Here is a 19066-nt window from a genome sequence, read left to right as displayed (position 1 = left end):
TGAGTGAGGCAGCCTTCATCCCTTCTGGTAATCGTCATCCTTCTCTCTCCATCCTTCTTTTTTCCTCGTCAAATTCAAATGGAACTTTTCTGAAAAGAATTAGCAGCAGAAATCTGGACATTTTTAAAATAATTCTAAAAACTCCGGGCTCCGAAAAACTCTCTCAATCTAATCTTTGTCGTTCACGAAAAGGGCCAATCTATCAGAATGAACTATCTTACATTTATGTTTATTCGATTTCCTAATTCCACAACATCACTAAGTTTTTTAATTCTCTTATAGGGTCTCTCCCAATTACTTTGTAATTTAGGAGATTTACCTCTTTCTCTACGAGGATTATAAAACCAAACATTCTGAATAATATTAAAATTAATTTTCCTACCTCTTTGATCATATCGAATTTTAGAACAAAGAGATTGAAGATTTAAACGCTGCCTAGCGACATTATGAATGTCATTTAACTTTTTCTTTAATCCTTGAACATAACCTTTGAAAGAATTTTCCTTCCCTCTTTCCAGAGGGTTTCCTCGCAATAAATCCACTGGTAACCTTAAATCTCGTACAAAATATAGTTCCGCAAGAGAAGCTCCCATGGTCTCATTGAAGTTTTGAAGAACGATATGCTAACAAATACATGAGAACCCAATTATCCCAATCCTTCTGATCCTCTGAAATTTAGCTAAATAATTCAGAATTGTTTGATGATGACACTCAACCTGACCACCTGATTACGAATGTAGAACAGTTGTTCTAGTTTTCTTAATTCCTAAAAGACGTGTTATTCCTTGAAAAATATTCGATTCAAAATTCTTTCCCTGATCTGTGTGGATCTCTAATGGAACTCCATAATGAGAAATAACCTGTTTCACAAATAGATCCGCCTTAATATTTTTTAATGGGAAAGCCTTAAACTATTTAGTGAAACAGTCGATGACTACTAATAAATATCGATTTCCAGCTAAGGTAGTCGAAAGAGAATCAAGTATATCCATCTGTACTTTCTCGAATGGAGAACTTGAATCATAAACTTGTAAAGAAGATTTCCTTTTCTGACGGACTTTTCTTTGTTACACAGATTCTGCAGGATCGACATCATTCTTCCACATCATTTTTACAAGTAGCCCAATAAAAACGTTTCCGAATCTTCTCTAACGTTTTGATCACCTCAAAATGGCCACCAGAAGCAGAAGCATGGGCTTCTTCCATTATTTGATTGATAAAATTCTTAGGAACAATTATCTGAAAAACTTTAAATTTAAAATTCGGAGATTCCCATTTTTTAAATAAGACTCCTTCCTTTAAAATTAATGCATCCGAATAAGTCCAATAAATCTTTGCAGAAACGTCTTGTTTAACCTCTTGCCAACAGGGACGTTCCCCTAACTTCTTTCTTCACAAAAACATTGAAATAATGGAATCCTCTATTTGCCTTTTACGCCATTCTTCAAGATTATCTTCCCCAAAAATTATTCGGGCAAAAGAACTTTCTTTTAGTTTCACTTTTGCACAATAAGCACAACCTAATTCAGAACAAGAGCACCTTAATAACCCATCAGCGTTTTGATGTAGATGTACAATCTTTCGATGAACAATCTCAAATTCATACTGTTGTAATCTCTTTAACCATCGAGTCAACTGTCCCTCCAAATCCTTGAAGGACATTAATCATCTAAGAGAAATATGATCCGTCCGAATTTTGAATTTTCTTCCATAATGGTGGAAAGATTTTAATGAAGCCATAATAGCTAACACCTCTCGACGTGTGATACAATAATTCCTTTCTGCTTTATTTAAGAATCGACTGAAATAAGCGATAATTTTTTCCGTGCCATTCTAAACCTGTGACAAAACTGCTCCAACTCCATGATTTGAAGCATCTGTATCCAAAATAAATTGTCCTTGCCTCCTTGGGGAAGGATAAAATTGGCGAAAAAATAAATTTCTGTTTTAATTCCTGAAATGCTTTATGACAAGAAGAAGATCATTTGAATTTTACCTGATGTTCCATAAGTATAAATAGAGGTTTAACTATTAAGAAAAAACCTTTAATAAACTTCCTGTAATAGGAACAAAATTCCAGGAAACTTCGAAGCTGCTTTCTATTCTGGGAAACAGGCCAATTTTTCACAGCAGAGATCTTCTCAAGATCCGTAGTGATATCCCGTTTGGAGACAATATGTCTCAAATATTTTACCTTCTTACCAAACAGAGAACATTTTTGGAAATTAATTTTCAAGTTTGCCGTACGCAAACAAAGAAAAATCTTCCTAAGATTGGCCATCATTTCCTCAAATGTCTTGCTGAAAACAATGACATCGTCAAGATATACCAAACAAACTTTCGATTGAATATTCTTGTAAAACCTTTCGATAGAAAATTCTTGTAAAACCTTGTAACGGTCCATCTTTCTCGACGCTCCGGAACGGCTCATCGGATAGCCAGGATTCGAGCGAAGGGGGGGGAGAGGAAATAATTTAACTTGTGCGAACATTTAGTCTTACTACTAGATGTATGTTTATTAAATAAATGTTGTATGTACAAGAGGTGTGTGTGTGTGTGAAAGTATAAATGTCGGTGTGTGTAATGTCGCTGTGTATGTGTTCGAGTATAAATGTCGGCGTACTTGTAACTAACTAGGAAAGATACTATCCGGTATACTAAACGAAACGATAGGCCTTGCGCGGGAAAGAAATATACAACGGGCGCGCTAGAAACTAGTATCGGACGGTCACACGGATTTACTCTACGGAGAAAATATACAGCGGGAGACGGATATTCGGGACGGACAGGAAACCTAGGACTAGTTGTACCGTCGACGGGGCTGGTTTGTCAGTACGGCTTAAAATGACCGGCGACACCCCGTGCAGTCGGGCGTTTGCCTCGACTGAGACTGCGTACAGGAAAGACCCGGAGTTACCCGGTGGATCGGACGACAAGTCGTCTCAGACTGGAGCCGGAAAAACCGGAGACACCCGGTAGATCGAGGAACACCTCGACCGGGACTGGTACAGGAGCCGGAATTACTCGGCGGGAGTCGAGAGACACCTCGACCTGGAGCGATTTCAGGAAGCCGGAGACACCCGGCGGATCGAGGAACACCTCGACCTGGAGCGGTTTCAGGAAGCCGGAGACACCCGGCGGATCGAGGAACACCTCGACCTGGAGTGAGAGCCGGACCGTTTCCGGACGTCGGTTGCAACCGACCGAGTACGGGAGGCCCACACCCTGGACCGGATCGTCCATGGCTCGATAGGAGCTCCTGGTTATCGGGTACACTCGACCGGGCACGGTAGAGACCGTGCTCTGAATCAGGCAGCGAAGATAGGAGATTGGTAAGCTTCGAGCGGGATGACCGACACCGGGAGCACCCGGTCGAGCCGAGTAGCTCCTCGGCCCGGGCGAGATCTGGTCAGGACCTGGCCCCAAGGCACTGGTCGTGCCGGCTTTTATACCCGGCCGGAGATCCCCTACCTGACGAATTTCTCAGGTGGGGCATGACTGCGAAATTTAGGGAAGATTCGGACCGAGTGAGCGAGAGCGAGACAGCAAGCGCAAAGCAGCGAGAGCAAGCGAGAAAGCGCGCGTGCGAGCGAGAGAGCGTGCGAGCATGCTAGGTTGCGAGCGAGATAACAGGTATATAGCGGGAAATCAGCGGGTGCGATTAGATAAGCGCATACATAGATAGATAATAAATATATTTATTCAGCAAAAAAGATAAGTCGGAACGAGGCGCAGGCGCTTCGTTACAACCTTCTCCATTAATCTCTCAAAAGTTGCCGGACCATTACAAAGGCCAAATGGCATGACTCTAAATTGCCACAATCTATTACTTAAAATTACCGGAAAATGCTGTCTTTTCCTTGTTTTCAGAGTTGACCTTTATCTGTCAATACCCAATCTTTAAGTCCAGAACCTAACCAGAAATTCTCTGATAATTGCTCTAGAATATCTTCAATTCGAGGCAATGAATATGAATCCTTAAGCGTGACTGCATTCAGTTCCCTATAATCCACACAGAATCTAAACGAATCATCTTTCTTTTTCACCAAAACTACAGGGGAAACCCATGGACTTCGAGATTCCGCGATCACGCACCGTTGTTTCATCTCTTGATTAATGTGCTCAACCTCTTTCCTAAGGTGTAACGAGATTCTTCGAGGAGCTTGTTTTATTGATTTGGAATTCTTCACGTTAATAGAGTGCTTCAAAATTTCACAATTCTCTGCAACTAAATTTTCCGAAAATACATCCTGAAATTCTATTAGAAAAATGACAAAAATATCTCTCTGAGAAAAAGACAGATTTTTAGAATTTTCTTCGAAAAACATTTGCAAGAAATAAGGCACTCTTTTTTCAAATTCGGGAACAAGAAAATTCATTACCACTTTCTTTTTCAAATTTTCCAAATTCCGACTCGAAGATCTTGTCTAATTTCACTTTTTTAAGAAATCAGTTCCTAATATACAATCATCAGAAATACTTGCAACTAACATTGGAATTTCCAAAAGATAACCCTAACCCGAACCTCCTTCCCTAACCCGATCTCGACGTTGACTTTATATTTGACTGAAATGGTCTCTCCAGTCGGATATTTAAGAAAACAATTTTCTATTTTAAAACGTCCCTTTGGTCCTCCAATCAATCTCTCAACAGAAACATCGGAGTTCGTGTCAATTTTAAACAAACAGGTTTTCCCGTCAATAATTCCTTTATAATAAAGAAATTCTTTTTAATTTTACATATTCTAAAAAAAACATTGATTAACAATTCTTGGGGCGTCGGCTATATTAGTCGAACCTGCCCCATGAAGCTCGACTAATCCATGTTTTCTGTCAAAGACGGACATTCCAAACGGAAGTGCCACTCGGCGCCGCAATACTAACATTCTTTTTTTTAAATATTAAATTTATTCCTTTGAAATCTATTATTATTATTATTATTTAAATTTCTAATATATATAGAATTTAATACAATTAAAAAATATCACAAATGTATGTGTACATACACACACACGCGCGCGCGCGGATGTTGTAAGGGGGGAGCTTCGGCCCCCCTCCCGCAACCATTCCGCCGATAGACAAGGTGGACCTCGCTTTACAACTTACAGCATATATCCATTGTAATTGAACTTTTCGCAATGCGTTCCTTACCGGTGGGAAGGGAGGGGGGCCGAAGGCCTCCCTTGCACTCCCCCCCGTGTGTGTGTTGATTTCCACTCAAGAAGTACAGATTTAACATAAATGGTGTTCGAAAATTAAGTTCCATTTATAAAACTTCTTTTGTTAATAACTTTTTAATAAACAACGAGCGACGGCTAAAACCTCCTGCACGTTACTTAGGACAGTGACCTTGACAACATATGTTAAAGTCAAGGTCATTGGGGCTAGGTCCCCTAAACAGCAGTTTTACCAAACTAATTTACTATTTTACTAATAAATATAAATATAAATATAAATATAAACATTTTCTTTTTAAGTTAATATTAACATTTACTTTTCTTAGTTTTCTAAATTAAACCTTAATTTAGTTAATTTAATTTTCTAAATTAAATCTTATTTTATGTTTAAGTATTGATCATAATTACCGTAAGATACTTGTAGCCCAGTACGCTAATTACACCGGATAGAGCGCCAATAATCAGAGCACCCACTGGTTCGCACATCATACCTGTGTGCATTAATAAAATTAAGATTAGAGAAAGATATATTTAATTTTCAAGGAACAAGATCAATAGCATCAATAAAAAATGTTATATTTGTTTCTTGAATAAATTATGGACTGCTATAAAAAATTTTTTATAACCGTCAAAAACAATTTTGATAATTATTTACATTAACGGACACCGATACAAACATTTAATGCTAAAAATATTTGGTAATTATTTATTTATACGGACCATCTCCTGATTTCAATAATTCTTACATATGTTATCAAGATCATCACTCTGAGTAATGTTGTGAAGATTTTAGGCGGTCATTGTTTATTAAAAAGTTATAAACAAAAAATGTCTAATAATAAATAATATGTAATTTTATGACACCGTGTACAAACTATGTTGTTGTTTGACATTGTTTATCTTTCTTATATTGAAATCATATAATAGAACAATGATAAGCTTCTATGTTTTTGATATTTCTTATGACTGAAAATATTTAAGAAAAGGTGAGTTAGTACAAGACAGATTGCTGTACAATTAACATAAAGTTCTACAAGTTTCTCGCTTTAACAATAAAATATGATAAGTTATTAAACTATTTGTGCGCGAAAAATGTTACATTTGTAACTTTCTATGTAAAGTATAAAGTATATTCCGCATCATAAACACGGGTTGGGTTAGGTTATATCTTCTAAAAGTGGAACCCCCTGCAGGGGGCCGGAATACATTGTCCACGCATGTACTTTTCAAGATGAAGCAAAAGTCGCTTAATCTCCATTAAGAGTAAATTTTACTTCATCTTAGGAAATACATGCATAGGTACAATATGTTCCGCCTCCCTGCGGGGGGCTCCACTTTTCAGAAGATATAACTTAACTCGTGTTTGTGATGCGGAATATATTTCACTTTGCATAGACAGTTACAAATCTGTGTGAAATTATGCAACAATTGATTTTTCTTTCGATAAATGTAAATGAACTTATGAAAGTTCTTTTGTTTATATCTTTTTAATAAACAATGACCGCCGACTAAAACCTTCACAACATTACTCAGAGTGATGATCTTGATAACATATGTGAGACTCGCTTCGCGTGAAAAAATGTATACGTGGACACAGTCAGGATTGCGTCCTCCTAATTATTTATGTTTTTCAAAAATCGATAAAAATCTGTTTAAAAACATTCATTTGACATCTGTCAGAGATTTTCACAGTTATGGGATAAGAATTTACTATTCTTCTGTAGAAAGTATTTATTCGAAATCTATACTAAGTATTTATTCGACGTCTATACTCTACCACTGTCGTACTCGCATTGAGCGTACATGTAGAGGAACAAAAATTGATTGAATCATACAACAGTCGGTAAAGGCGCATTACATCATGTATCGAGAATTAGTGAACATATGATAAATCTAAACAAAACTGATATATATAAAATGACGATACTTCTACAACATCATTTACAGTGTTTCTACAAAAATTTATTGCAATCGAGCGTGGATCATTTTCAGAAGGTCAGCCAAATTACATATAAATATAATAATATAAATATATCTCTTATTATTTATTATTACATATAATTTATTATAATTATATAAATCTATATATAATTGCACCGATTTGATGTAGTTACATATTTATATAATTGTATACACTTGAGCCGATAAGGATTTCTAATTTAATTGTATTTAAAAATATATAATTGTATCTAATCATATATACATATGTGTATATGATTTTATATGATTTTATATGATCACTTCGTTCGTTTACCGCTTTGTGTAACGCTTCTATCTCATATTTAAGTTTAATTACGAGAATTATATAAAGCTTGCAAAAGATGACAAATATTAAAAATATTTTGCTTCAATTTAATTTCTGATACAAGTTCCTTCAGTGGAGCAACTTCAGATTTCAAATATTAAATTGATTTTATAAATCGGACAAATAAATGTTCAGTGAATAAAATTGTGAAAATAATTAATTTATTATATATTTAAGATGTAAAATTCAATATATATATATATATATATATATATATATATATATACAGGGTGTTCAAAAAGTCCCGGTACGGGGAAATAACTCGAAAAGTAAGGGTCGGACAAAGAAACTTTTCGGACAAAAGTTGTAGGGCTTACTCCAAGCTTTTATCTCGTGACCTTGAGTTTGACCTTGAGCTTGACCTTCAAGGTTATTTGAAGGTTAAAGTGTTTTTTTTAAACGGGAACTCCTATTTTTGATTGTATATTCTTATAGCTGACCTCGAAAGCTTTCCAAAACACTATAATAAAATATTTTTCCCTCAAGCATTTATCGAGTTATGAGGCTTCAAATCATTTCTTAATTTTACATAAACCGTAAAATATCTTGTAAAATATTCACTTTTCGATTATTTTACCCTAATACTTTTATGTACAAAATAATGAGAGGAATCAACTGGTGTAAAGAAAACATACAGTTGTTTTTAAGAAAAAATATGTAATTGTTAATTGCAAATTACATATTTTTTCTTCGGAACAATTATGTGTTTTTTTTTAGACCAATTGATTCCTCTCATTATTTTGTACATAAAAGTATTAAGGTAAAATAATCGAAAAGTGAATATTTTACAAGATATTTTACGGTTTATGTAAAATTAAGAAATGATTTGAAGCCTCATAACTCGATAAATGCTTGAGGGAAAAATATTTTATTATAGTGTTTTGGAAAGCTCTCGAGGTCAGCTATAAGAATATACAATCAAAAATAGGAATTCCCATTTAAAAAAAACACTTTGACCTTCAAATAACCTTGAAGGTCAAGCTCAAGGTCAAACTCAAGGTCACGAGATAAAAGCTCGGAGTAAGCCCTACAACTTTTGTCCGAAAAGTTTCTTTGTCCGACCCTTACTTTTCGAGTTATTCCCCCGTACCGGGACTTTTTGAACATGTATATATATATATATATATACATGTATATATATATATATATATATATATATATACACTTCCGTTTCCGGTGCGTTACAGTATAGCATGTAATTTATAGAAGTGATTTTTGGAGAAGAAGGTGAGAGTGGGTGGAGGAGAGAGTGGAGGTGCGAGTGTATGGATGAGAGTGAAGGGAGTTGGGAAAGGCTAGGGACAAAGGGATAAAGAAGAAAAGAAAGAGAGGTAGCAGTGACAGGCTAAGCACGGGGATATAGATAATATAGAGAGGTAGCACGCAGAGTATAGGTGGATAGACAGATAGCGCGCGGTAGTGAGTGGACTAAGCGGTTAAGCAGGAGTTAAGGAATAGAAAGAGAGGAAACTTGAATGGAGGACTACGAATAGTGCGGAATGGAGGGAATTTTGGGAGCTGGAGGAAGGAAGGGAAAGGAGTGAAAGTGTAGGTAATATAGAGGAGATGTTGAAAAGGAAGAGGGAGGAAATGGAAAGGAGCAGAGAGGAAGAGGAGGTAGCTTTTAGATCAAGCAAGAAAACATTTAGATCACCAGGAGAGGAAGGAGGAGGAGAAGAGAGGGGATTGGAAAGGGGGATTAAAAGATTAACAGACGAGTTTAGTAGAAAGATGGAGGAGGTGAAGGAAGAGGTTAAGGAGCAAGGGAGGAAATTAAGGGAGGAATTAGAGGAGATGAAGGAAGTTCTCAAGGAGCAGAGGAGGTTGTGGAAGGAAGAGATAGAGAAGATAAGAATGGAGTTTAGGGAAGAGATGGAGAAGAGGAAAAAGGAGAGGGAAGACATAAGGAAGGATATCGAAAAAATGGAAAGAAGGATAGAAAGACTGAGAAAGTGAAAGAGGAGAAAGTAAAGGAAGGAAGAGAGGAGGGAAAGGGGGAGAAGAAAGGGGAAAAGAAAAGAGTAGAGGGTAGATTAAAAGAGGTAGAGAAAGTATTAGAAAGAAATAAAAAAGAGGAAAGAAGAAAGAACATAATAATAAGGTTGGAAATAAAGGAGGGAAAAAGGAAGGAGGCAGTAGAGGAAATATTGGGAATGGTTAGGGCAAGAGCGGTGGTGAGGCAGGTAATTAGAATAGGAGGAGATAAGGAAAAGGAAAGAGAGATGGTCTTGGTTAGGTTAGAAAATGAGGAGCAGAGATGGGAGGTCCTAGGGAAGAAAGCGCAGCTAAAAGGGAGGAGGGAAAGGATAAGGAGGATTTAAGATGGGAGAAGAGAAGATTAAGGTGGAGACTGGAGAGTTTTGCGAGGATAGAGGAAAAAAAAGGGAAAAGAGTGTGGGTGGGAAATGGGAAGGTAAGAATAGATGGATATTAGTGGAGATGGGATGAGAAGGAGGAGGTGTTGAGGGACGGAAGAGGGAATGTGAGGGGAATAGAGCAGGGGAAAAGCAAGGAAGAGGAAGAAAGGGTTATAAAAGAGGAGAGAAAAAGGAAAGGAATGGAAGGATGGAGGAGGGAAGAAGGGAGGAGAAAGAGGGAGAAGAAGGTAAATGGAGTTTAGTTTTCTGGAATGTGGCCGGATTGAGAGATAAGGACAGGAATTTCTGGATGGATTTAAGGGAGTGGGACGTAATGGTGGTACTGTCAGAAACATGGGTAGATGAAAAAGGATGGGAGAACTTAAAAGAAAAGCTGCCAAGAGAATATGAATGAGGGGTGCAATTAGCGAGTAGAAAGAGCATGAGAGGAAGAGCAATGGGAGGAATGATAATGGGAATTAGAAGGAAATTAACGGAAAAGGGTGCGAATATGGAGGTTAAAGAAGAGGGGATCATAGTGGGAGAGTTAAGGCAGGGAATGGATAAATGGAGAAGAGTAGGGGTATATGCAAGTGGAGGGATAGAAAGAATGTTGCGGAAGCTGGAGCATTGGATAGGAGAAAAAGAGGAAGGAATAAAGATAATAGTGGGGGGGATTTTAATGCAAGGACAGGGAAGGAAAGAGAGGGAATGGTAGTAGGGGGGGAGAGGAATGGGTAGGAGGGCAGAGGGGAAAGAGGCAGTCAAAAGATAGGAAAATAAACGGGGAGGGAAGGAAATTGGTAGATTTTTTAGAGAAAAGAGGATGGGGAATATTTAATGGAAATGTGAGAGGGAATGAGGAAGGGGAATATACTTTTACAGGGGGAAGGGGAAGTACGGTAATAGACTATGTTATGGGGGGGGAAAGGTAAGGGAAAGAGTGAAGAGATTGAGGGAAGCAGATAGAATAGAGTCAGACCATCATTCAATTGGAGGTTTCGATAAGGGGAGATAAAAGCAAAAGAAAGGAGAAGGGGAAAAATATAGGAGTAGTAGAGGAGTTTGGGATGAGAGGGATCGTGGAATGTTCAGGAGTAAGTTGGGAAGGGTGAAATTGGGGAGAAAAGAAATAGGAGAGGAATGGGAAGAGATGGAGAGCAAGGTAAAGGAAGCGATAAGGGTGACGGAAGGGGTGTCAGGGGGAGAGACTGGGAAGATAGGTGGATGGTGGGATATGGAACGTAGCGAGAAAAGGAAAGAGGTGAGAAAGGAGTTAAGAGGATGGAAAAGAATGGGGGTAAATGGTGAGGAATACAAGAGAATAAAGAGGGAATACAAGGCACTATGTGAAAGGAAAAAAAAAAAGGAAAACGATAGGTGGGAGATGCGAGTAGCAGAGGCAAGAAGGGAGAAGGAGGTCTGGGAGATTATTAATAGGGTGAGAAAAAAGAGGAAAGGAATAAATGAAGGGATAGGGAAAGAGTGGATAATACACTTTATGAGGTTATTAGGGGAAGTAGAAAGAAAGGTAGTTAGGGGAAGAAAAAGGGGGAGGGGAAAAGGGAGGAGGGAAGAGGAAGAAGAGTTAAGTATAGAGGAAGTAAGGAAAGCTATAAAGATGTTAAAAGATGGGAAGGCGATGGGAATAGATGAGTTGCCGAGTGAAGCATAGAAGTATGGGGGAGAAGGGATGGAGGAGTGGGGATTTTGTAATAGAGTATGGAAGGGAGAGGGATGGCCAGAGAGATGGAAAGAGGGGGTAATTGTACCAATTAGAAAGAAGGGGGAGGGGGTGAAGGCGGAAGAATATAGAGGAGTCACGTTAATGCCAACGATATACAAAGTGTACGTGTCAGTATTAGCGGAAAGGTTGAGGAGTGAAATGGAGGAAAAGAGGGTATTGTCCGAAAATCAGACGGGATTCAGGAAAGGGATGGGGACGATGGATAATATATACGTATTAAATTATCTGGTTAATAGGCAGTTGAGCAGGAAGAAGGAGAGGTTGATGGCAATGTTTATAGACTTAAAAGCGGTATTCGACTCGGTGGATAGGGGGGCACTGATGGCAATGAGGGAAAGGGGAATCAGGGAGGGATTGATAGAGAGAGTGGAAGAAATAATGAGGGAGACAAGGAGTAGTGTGAGGGTGGGAGGAGAGATAGGGGAAAGTTTCTGGACAACAAAGGGGGTGAGGCAAGGATATCCGCTAAGCCCCTTGCTGTTTAATATTTTATTGGTGGATTTGGAAGAGGAAATGGGGAGGGTAAAATGGGGAGAGGTAAAATTAGGGGAGAGAAAGATATACTTATTGGCGTATGCGGATGACATAGTATTGATGGCAGAGAAGGAAGAGGAAATGAGGAGCATGATGGAAAAATTAGAAAGATATTTGGAGAAGAAGAAATTGGAATTGAACCCGAATAAAACTAAAATTATGAGGTTTAGGAAGGGGGAGGAAGAATAAAAAAGAAGGATTAGCGTTGGAAAGGGAAGATAATCGAAGAGGTGAAGCAATTTCAATATCTAGGATACGTGCTATAAAAGAATGGAGAACAGGAAGCACACGTAAGGGAGAGGGTGAGAAGGGCGGCAATAGTAATGGGGCAGGTGTGGGGAATAGGGAAAAGAAGATTTGGGAAGGATTGGGGAAGGAGATTATGGATGTTTGATAAGTTAGTTTGGACGGTGTTAGGATATGGAGTAGAAGTATGGGGATGGAAGGAAAGAAAAGGAATGGCGAAATTGGAGGAGAGGTATTTAAGATGGGTGTTAGGAGTAGATAGAGGAACGCCGGGTTACTTGCTAAGAGAGGAACTGCAAAGAGAAAAGTTGAGGGGAAGAGCAGGACGACGGGCATGGGAATTTGAAAAAAGATTGGAGGAAGGTATGGAGAGTATATTAACTAGAAGATGTTGGGAGGAAATGAGGGAAGAGGTATAGGCAGGAAGGGGAGATTTGGAGTGGGAAACGGAGAGGAGGGCATTTTTTGAGGATAGAGGGATAGAAATAGAGGAAGTGGAAAGAGGTGGAAGGGAGAGAGAGGGATGGTTTAGGGAACTGGAGGTTAAGGATAAAAAGATTCAGAGAGAGGAGAGATGGAAGAAAATAGAAGATTCGAGATACAGCAAGTGATATGGAAAGGTTAAAGGGCAGGGAATACCGAAATATTTAAAGAAGGATTGGGGGGAAAGCAGATGGCAGAGGATGGCGAGATTTAGGTTGGGGAATGAAATGAGGGAAGGGATATACTGGGAGGGGGAAGAGAAAAAGGCAAGTAGGTTACGCAGAAGGAAGGTGGAGACGTGGGAACATGTATGAAGAGTGCAGAGAATGGGAAAAGAGGGAAGAGGTAGTTGGCAGGAAGCGGTGGGATGGGTATTAGGAGAGCAGGGAGAGGGATAGAGGTGCATGAAAGAGCTAGGAGTAAGACGAGGGGAGGGAGGGTGATAGGGGAAAGGAAGAGGGAATGAGAGGGAGAGAGAAAAAAGGGGGTGGGAAACGTGAAAGTAAATAAATGGTTAATTAATTAATGGATTAAGCAAGAGGAAACGGAAGTCCATGGCGAGGCGTGTGATTGTGTATGAAAGTTGGTGTGAGTAGGTGACTCACGGCTTATTAAGCTAAGTTAGGTTAAGATTTAGGTTAAGAATCGTAGGATAAGAGAATTATAAGAGATTGTAACCCTAAGGGGAGCCAATAAAGCATTACTACTATATATATATATATATATTGTATATATATATATATATATATATATGCAGGGTAATTCAAAATAACCCCTGTGGCCGTGAAATGACACATTGTTGAGTCAATTCTAAGACGATTTTTCCTTTTGCAAAAATTCGTCCGAAGCTTAGTTTTCGAATTATTAAATAAAGTAGTTAACGCATGACGAGTCGGATGCAAGAGGCAGGCAAGGGTGACACGCAATTCACCGTCAGACGCGGGCGCTTACGCGGGGCGCCTGGTGCAATCAGCTGATCGCTATACACATACAGACACACATGCGAACACATATATTCGCTCTCTGTCTGCTGTCTGTCTGTCTGTCTCTCTCTCTCTCTCTCTCTTTCTTTCATTCGCTCATCTGTAATTTTTTTTTTTTTTTACGAGAGAGAGGGGAAAATGCATTTTATGCATACCTACCGATCGATCCAGTGAGTTATGTGGGACTCGAGTACTAAGTCGAAATACCAGCTCGGTACTCCCTACCCACTAAAAACCCCTCTCTTTTCACGAATTTTCTTTGACACATTGTCCCTCTGTCCTTCCCGAGATCCGTTTTCACATAACGTCAAAAAATAGTTAGTATTACCTTGTTCCATGACTTCTGATGTATTGCTGTAATTGCTTGAACGAGAAATGAATTTTCCGATAGATCGTACGTTCTCAAATTTAACGTAGATATCACGTTGCACAAGACAGAAATCCACACTAAATTATTAATTGAAAGTTTTTCTTCTTTCATGAACTGCATTCTTTTATAAACTTTAACATAATCACATTTATTTACTCACTTGACGAGACAAGAAATTTACTAATGACTCTATCACTAATCACTATTAATCACTGTCGAATAATAACTGTTGGCGATTAAAAATCACTCGATAAAAGAAACACGCACGGATACGTTACTACATGACGCGACAATAATTATTCGGTGACTGCAAGCAGTTTTTTGTCATAGTAGATTGCAGTAGTAATAATATTAATATATTAAATGTTTATTATGTTTACCGCATTCTTCAATCGAACACATGATCGCGTTCGATAGCGCCAGTAGTACCTTAACCTACCGCAACCTACTATGACAAAAAACTGCTTGCAGTCGCCGAGTAATTATCGTCGCATTGTCGCATCGTCGCGTCGTGTAGTAACGTGTCCGTGCGTGTTTCTTTTATCGAGTGATTTTTAATCGCCAATAGTTATTGTTGAAAATTCATAAGTCCCGGCTTAATCTTCACAAGTATACAATGCAGATGGCGTGAACACCTTCATCTTTTACATCAACTCTACAAGCGGCGCTCGACACGTTCTTCTAGCACACGTTTCTCCTTGCACTGGTTTTGTCACGTTTTGTCTGTCGTCAAATATAATTTAATACTCAAGTTGTTCATTTTCCTTTTTCAAACAGATTATGAGACTTAGGTGCTCGAAAATTATTATCAGTGGCACGAGTTTTTGAGATTGAATTAGACGACGATTGTGAATAAATCTTTTAAAAGGAAAGTATTAAAAAAAAAAAAAAAAAAAAATATGGCCGATGAAGCTTTTCTAAAAGATGTCAGAGTTACTAAGTAACGTATGGTCGTTGGAAGATCGAAATCCGTGATATCCTAGAAAGTCATCGAATTTGGGAAGTGGCTGCAGGAACGACGCTGAAGCCGAAAGAAATAAAGGCCCAGGACGGTACTGTTGCGAACACAAAGGAAATTGATGACTGGAAGGTGAAAGACAGTAAGGCAAGATCTGTTATTCGATCAACTTTAGACGACACGACGTTTGATCAGGTATGTGATTGTGACACTTCGACAGACATTCTAAAAAGGGTCAAAGCTTTTTATGAACCAAAGACCTTGAATGCTTTGTTAGAAGCACTGCGTGAGTTTTTCAGTTATTCGTGGAATTCAGAGGATACAGTTGGTACATTTGTAGCAGGATTGAAGGTTATTGCACGAAAAATCGAAGCTCTAGAATCAGACGATTTTGGAAATAAGTTAAATGAAAAATTGTTGATGGCAAAAATTCTAGGATGTCTACCGAAAACTTTTGATAGTTTTGTTACAAGCTGGTCGCTCTTGTCTGATGAAATGTCTTTAGATAATTTCTTAGAGAAACTTGCTAATGCTGAAAGAAATATTACAGGACGATCAGATGATATATCAGAAGAAGCTTTCAAATTACAGTCAAAATCAGCGGATGGCAACACAATAAAGACCACTGGAAAGAAATTCAAAGTAAAATGTCATAAGTGTGGTAAACTTGGACATTTTAAGCGAGATTGTTGGTCAAAAGTGGATAAATCGGAGAAACGGGAATCGAAGGATGCAAAAACAGAGAAAGGATTAACAGCATCATCTGCTTTTCAATTAAGAAAAAGGCATCATCGCAGATTCTGGTGCTAGCGTTCATCTCACAGGTAATATTGAATGGTTTTTGTCTTTTCAAGAAATTGTACCATCACTTACGCTGAATATAGCTAATGGAAAAACTTTGAAAGCGACTCACGTTGGAGATATCAGAATAGAAAAGTCAATTGATGGCAAGAAGTGGGAGAAACGAATATGGGAATCAGTATACTATTGTAAGGATATGAATGGTGAATCACTCTTCTCAACTGTGTTTATGGAGAAAACCAAAGGTTATGGTTTCTATCATGCAAATGGAACTATGCGACTATTGGATGATCAGAAAATAGTACTCGGTGGTAAGAGAATAGATAACCAGTACATATCTTTTATTCGTGTCATACCACCAATGGCTTCAGTAAGAGTAGCTCGCTCAATTAATTTGTGGCATCAGCGTCTTGGTCATATAAGTGATAATATGATAAAGGCAATGACGAAGAATAAACTCGCTGATGGTCTTGAAGTAGTTTTAACAAAAAGAGAAGAGTGTGATCCATGTCATTTTGGAAAACAAACAATCAGTTCCCATCCCACTCGAGAAAAACGTAAGTGTTTACCTCGACAGCGGTTTCATTCAGATGTTTGTCATATTGGAGCGATGTCATGGAATAAGTGCAAATACTTTATGACTCTAAAAGATGAAGCATCTGGCTATCGAAGAGTTTATTTTATGAGGTCAAAAGAAGAAGTATCGGAGCTATTAAAGGAATTTTTTGAAGATGCTAAAAGGGAAACAGGCAGAGAAGCGATATCACTGAGAACAGACAATGGAACCGAGTACGTGAATGATAAGGTAAAAGAAGTCCTCAAAACAATGAACATTGTACATGAGTTATCGCCGCCAAATGTAAAACAATGTAACGGGATGGCAGAAAGAGAAAATCGTACGCTGTATGATACAGCTCGATCGTTATTATTCAATACGAATCTTTCGAAGAAGGATCGACTTCTACTATGGACAGAAGCTGTAGGAACTGCGGCATATCTTCGCAATCGTATACCGAATCGAGGAATTGTTAATACGACTCCGTATAAGGAATGGTACAGAAAGAAGAAACCAAATGTCGCTCATCTGCGAGTTTTTGGAGCAAAAGCGTTTGTACGCATTCCCGATTCAATGAGGCGTAAGATGGATCCAAAAGCAAGAAAAACAATATTTGTTGGATATGACCGTTTTACTGACAAGGTATATCGAGTCTATGATCCGGAAAAGAAAATAGTAGAAAGAGTTGCAGATGTCATGATTGAGGATGTAGCAGACACAGTTAATCAAGTACTTTTTCCTTTGTCATGTGAAGAACCAGAGGAGGTTTTCGAAGAGTCGACTGCTGAAGAATCATCAGTTGAAAATGATACTGATGAAAGTTTTAAAGATGTAGCAGAAGATGTAATTTTTCCTTTATCAGAATCTGAACCTGAACAGCAAAAGAAGAGAGGATGACCCCTCGGATCCAAGTCGTATCAAAAACCAATTCCTCCAATAGATCGAGTGTTACGAGATAAGTCAAACAAATTGGCTCACATTGCAGCAATGAAAGTGTCACTGGATCCTATTTCTTATGAAGATGCAATCTCAAGAACGGACTCAACGTTTTGAAAGAAGGCTATGGATGAAATATCATCACTTTTGAAAAATCAAACATGGGAGCTTAAAACTTTACCTGAAGGACAACCAGTAGTTTCATGTCGATGGGTTTTTAAATTAAAGTTAGAATCTGATAGTACAATCAAACGCTACAAGGCAAGATTGGTTGCTCGTGGCTTTAGTCAAACCAAAGGAATAGATTATTTTGAGACTTTTGCACCTGTAGTACGATACGAGTCACCCTATTGAAGAAGATATATATATGCAGCAGCCAGAAGGATACGAAGATGGATCGAATCGTGTCTGTCACTTAAAGAGAGGTATTTATGGCCTCAAGCAATCGTCTAGAAATTGGAATAATAAATTCCATGAATTCGTCACATCTCAAGGACTTAAACGATGACGGGTTAGTGGCGTGTAAACGAAAGGAAGTCCTAAACAACTTCATTACTTCACTGAAGTCAGAATTTGAAGCTACATGTCATGAACCATCGTGTTATGTTGGCATAGAAATAAGTCAAGATCAGAAGACACAAACACTTTGCACTAATCAACGAGGATATATTTTTCGCATGTTATGTCGTTTTGGATTGGAGAGTTGTAAATCAGTGACGTCTCCAATGGACCCTTCTGTTGATTTAACTAAATTCGACAATGAGAAGATTGAGGAAAAACGTTTTCCGTATAGAGAAGCAATTGGTTGCCTGGTTTATGTTGCTACAATATCCAGACCAGATATTTCATACGCTGTAAGCAAACTGGCTCGGTATTCGAATAACCCACAGGAAATACATTGGAAAGCAGTAAAGCGTGTGATGAAATATCTCAAGGGTACGATTGACGTTTCGTTATATTTTCATGGAAGATCATCAGATGATCTAGTTGGGTACTGTGACTCCGACTACGCTGGTGAACTGGAAGAAAGAAGATCATCATCTGGATATATGTTTCTGCTTCATAATGGACCAGTGGCCTGGTCATCTAATTTGCAACGGGTTACTGCTCTATCATCGTCAGAGGCAGAAGAAAGATATATATCAATGTCAGAAGCATTGAAGGAACTGCTTTAGTTAAAACCGTTTGTTGAGTCTCTTGGATTAAAACAAACGGGGCCAACAGATTTGCGAGTGGATAACCAGGCAGCTATAGCGATGTCGAAAAATCCTGAATTGCATAAAAGGACCAAGCACATTGGGGTTCGATTTCATCGCATTAGACAAGAACAGGAAACTGGTAATGTTAATGTCATCTATGTCATCTATGTGCCGTCAAATAACCAAGACATGCTTACAAAACCTCTGACATGGCCAAAAATATTACAATGTCTTGTTTGGATGAAGATGACGCCAGGAAGAGGAGGTGTTGAAAATTCATAAGTCCCGGCTTAATCTTCACAAGTATACAATGCAAATGGCGTGAACACCTTCATCTTTTACATCAACTCTACAGGCGGCGCTCGACACGTTCTTCTAGCACACGTTTCTCCTTGCACTGGTTTTGTCACGTTTT

General features: G+C 38.5%; 1 protein-coding gene across 7 annotated transcripts in view; it reads right to left on the bottom strand.

Annotated features, from left to right (window-relative positions):
- Positions 1–19066, bottom strand: part of LOC105248600 (ammonium transporter Rh type A) — a 120234-nt gene that overhangs the window by 23340 nt on the left and 77828 nt on the right. For all 7 annotated transcript variants that reach the window (XM_025414889.1, XM_025414886.1, XM_025414892.1 and 4 more), the window contains one exon: positions 5585–5667. In XM_025414889.1, coding sequence (XP_025270674.1) covers positions 5585–5667 — 83 coding nt within the window. The remainder of the gene's footprint in view (positions 1–5584; positions 5668–19066) is intronic.

This window comes from Camponotus floridanus, unplaced genomic scaffold (genome assembly GCF_003227725.1).
Source record: "Camponotus floridanus strain SB8 unplaced genomic scaffold, Cflo_v7.5 scaffold90, whole genome shotgun sequence".
Lineage (NCBI taxonomy): Eukaryota > Metazoa > Arthropoda > Insecta > Hymenoptera > Formicidae > Camponotus > Camponotus floridanus.
This window is presented reverse-complemented; position numbering and strand designations above follow the sequence as displayed.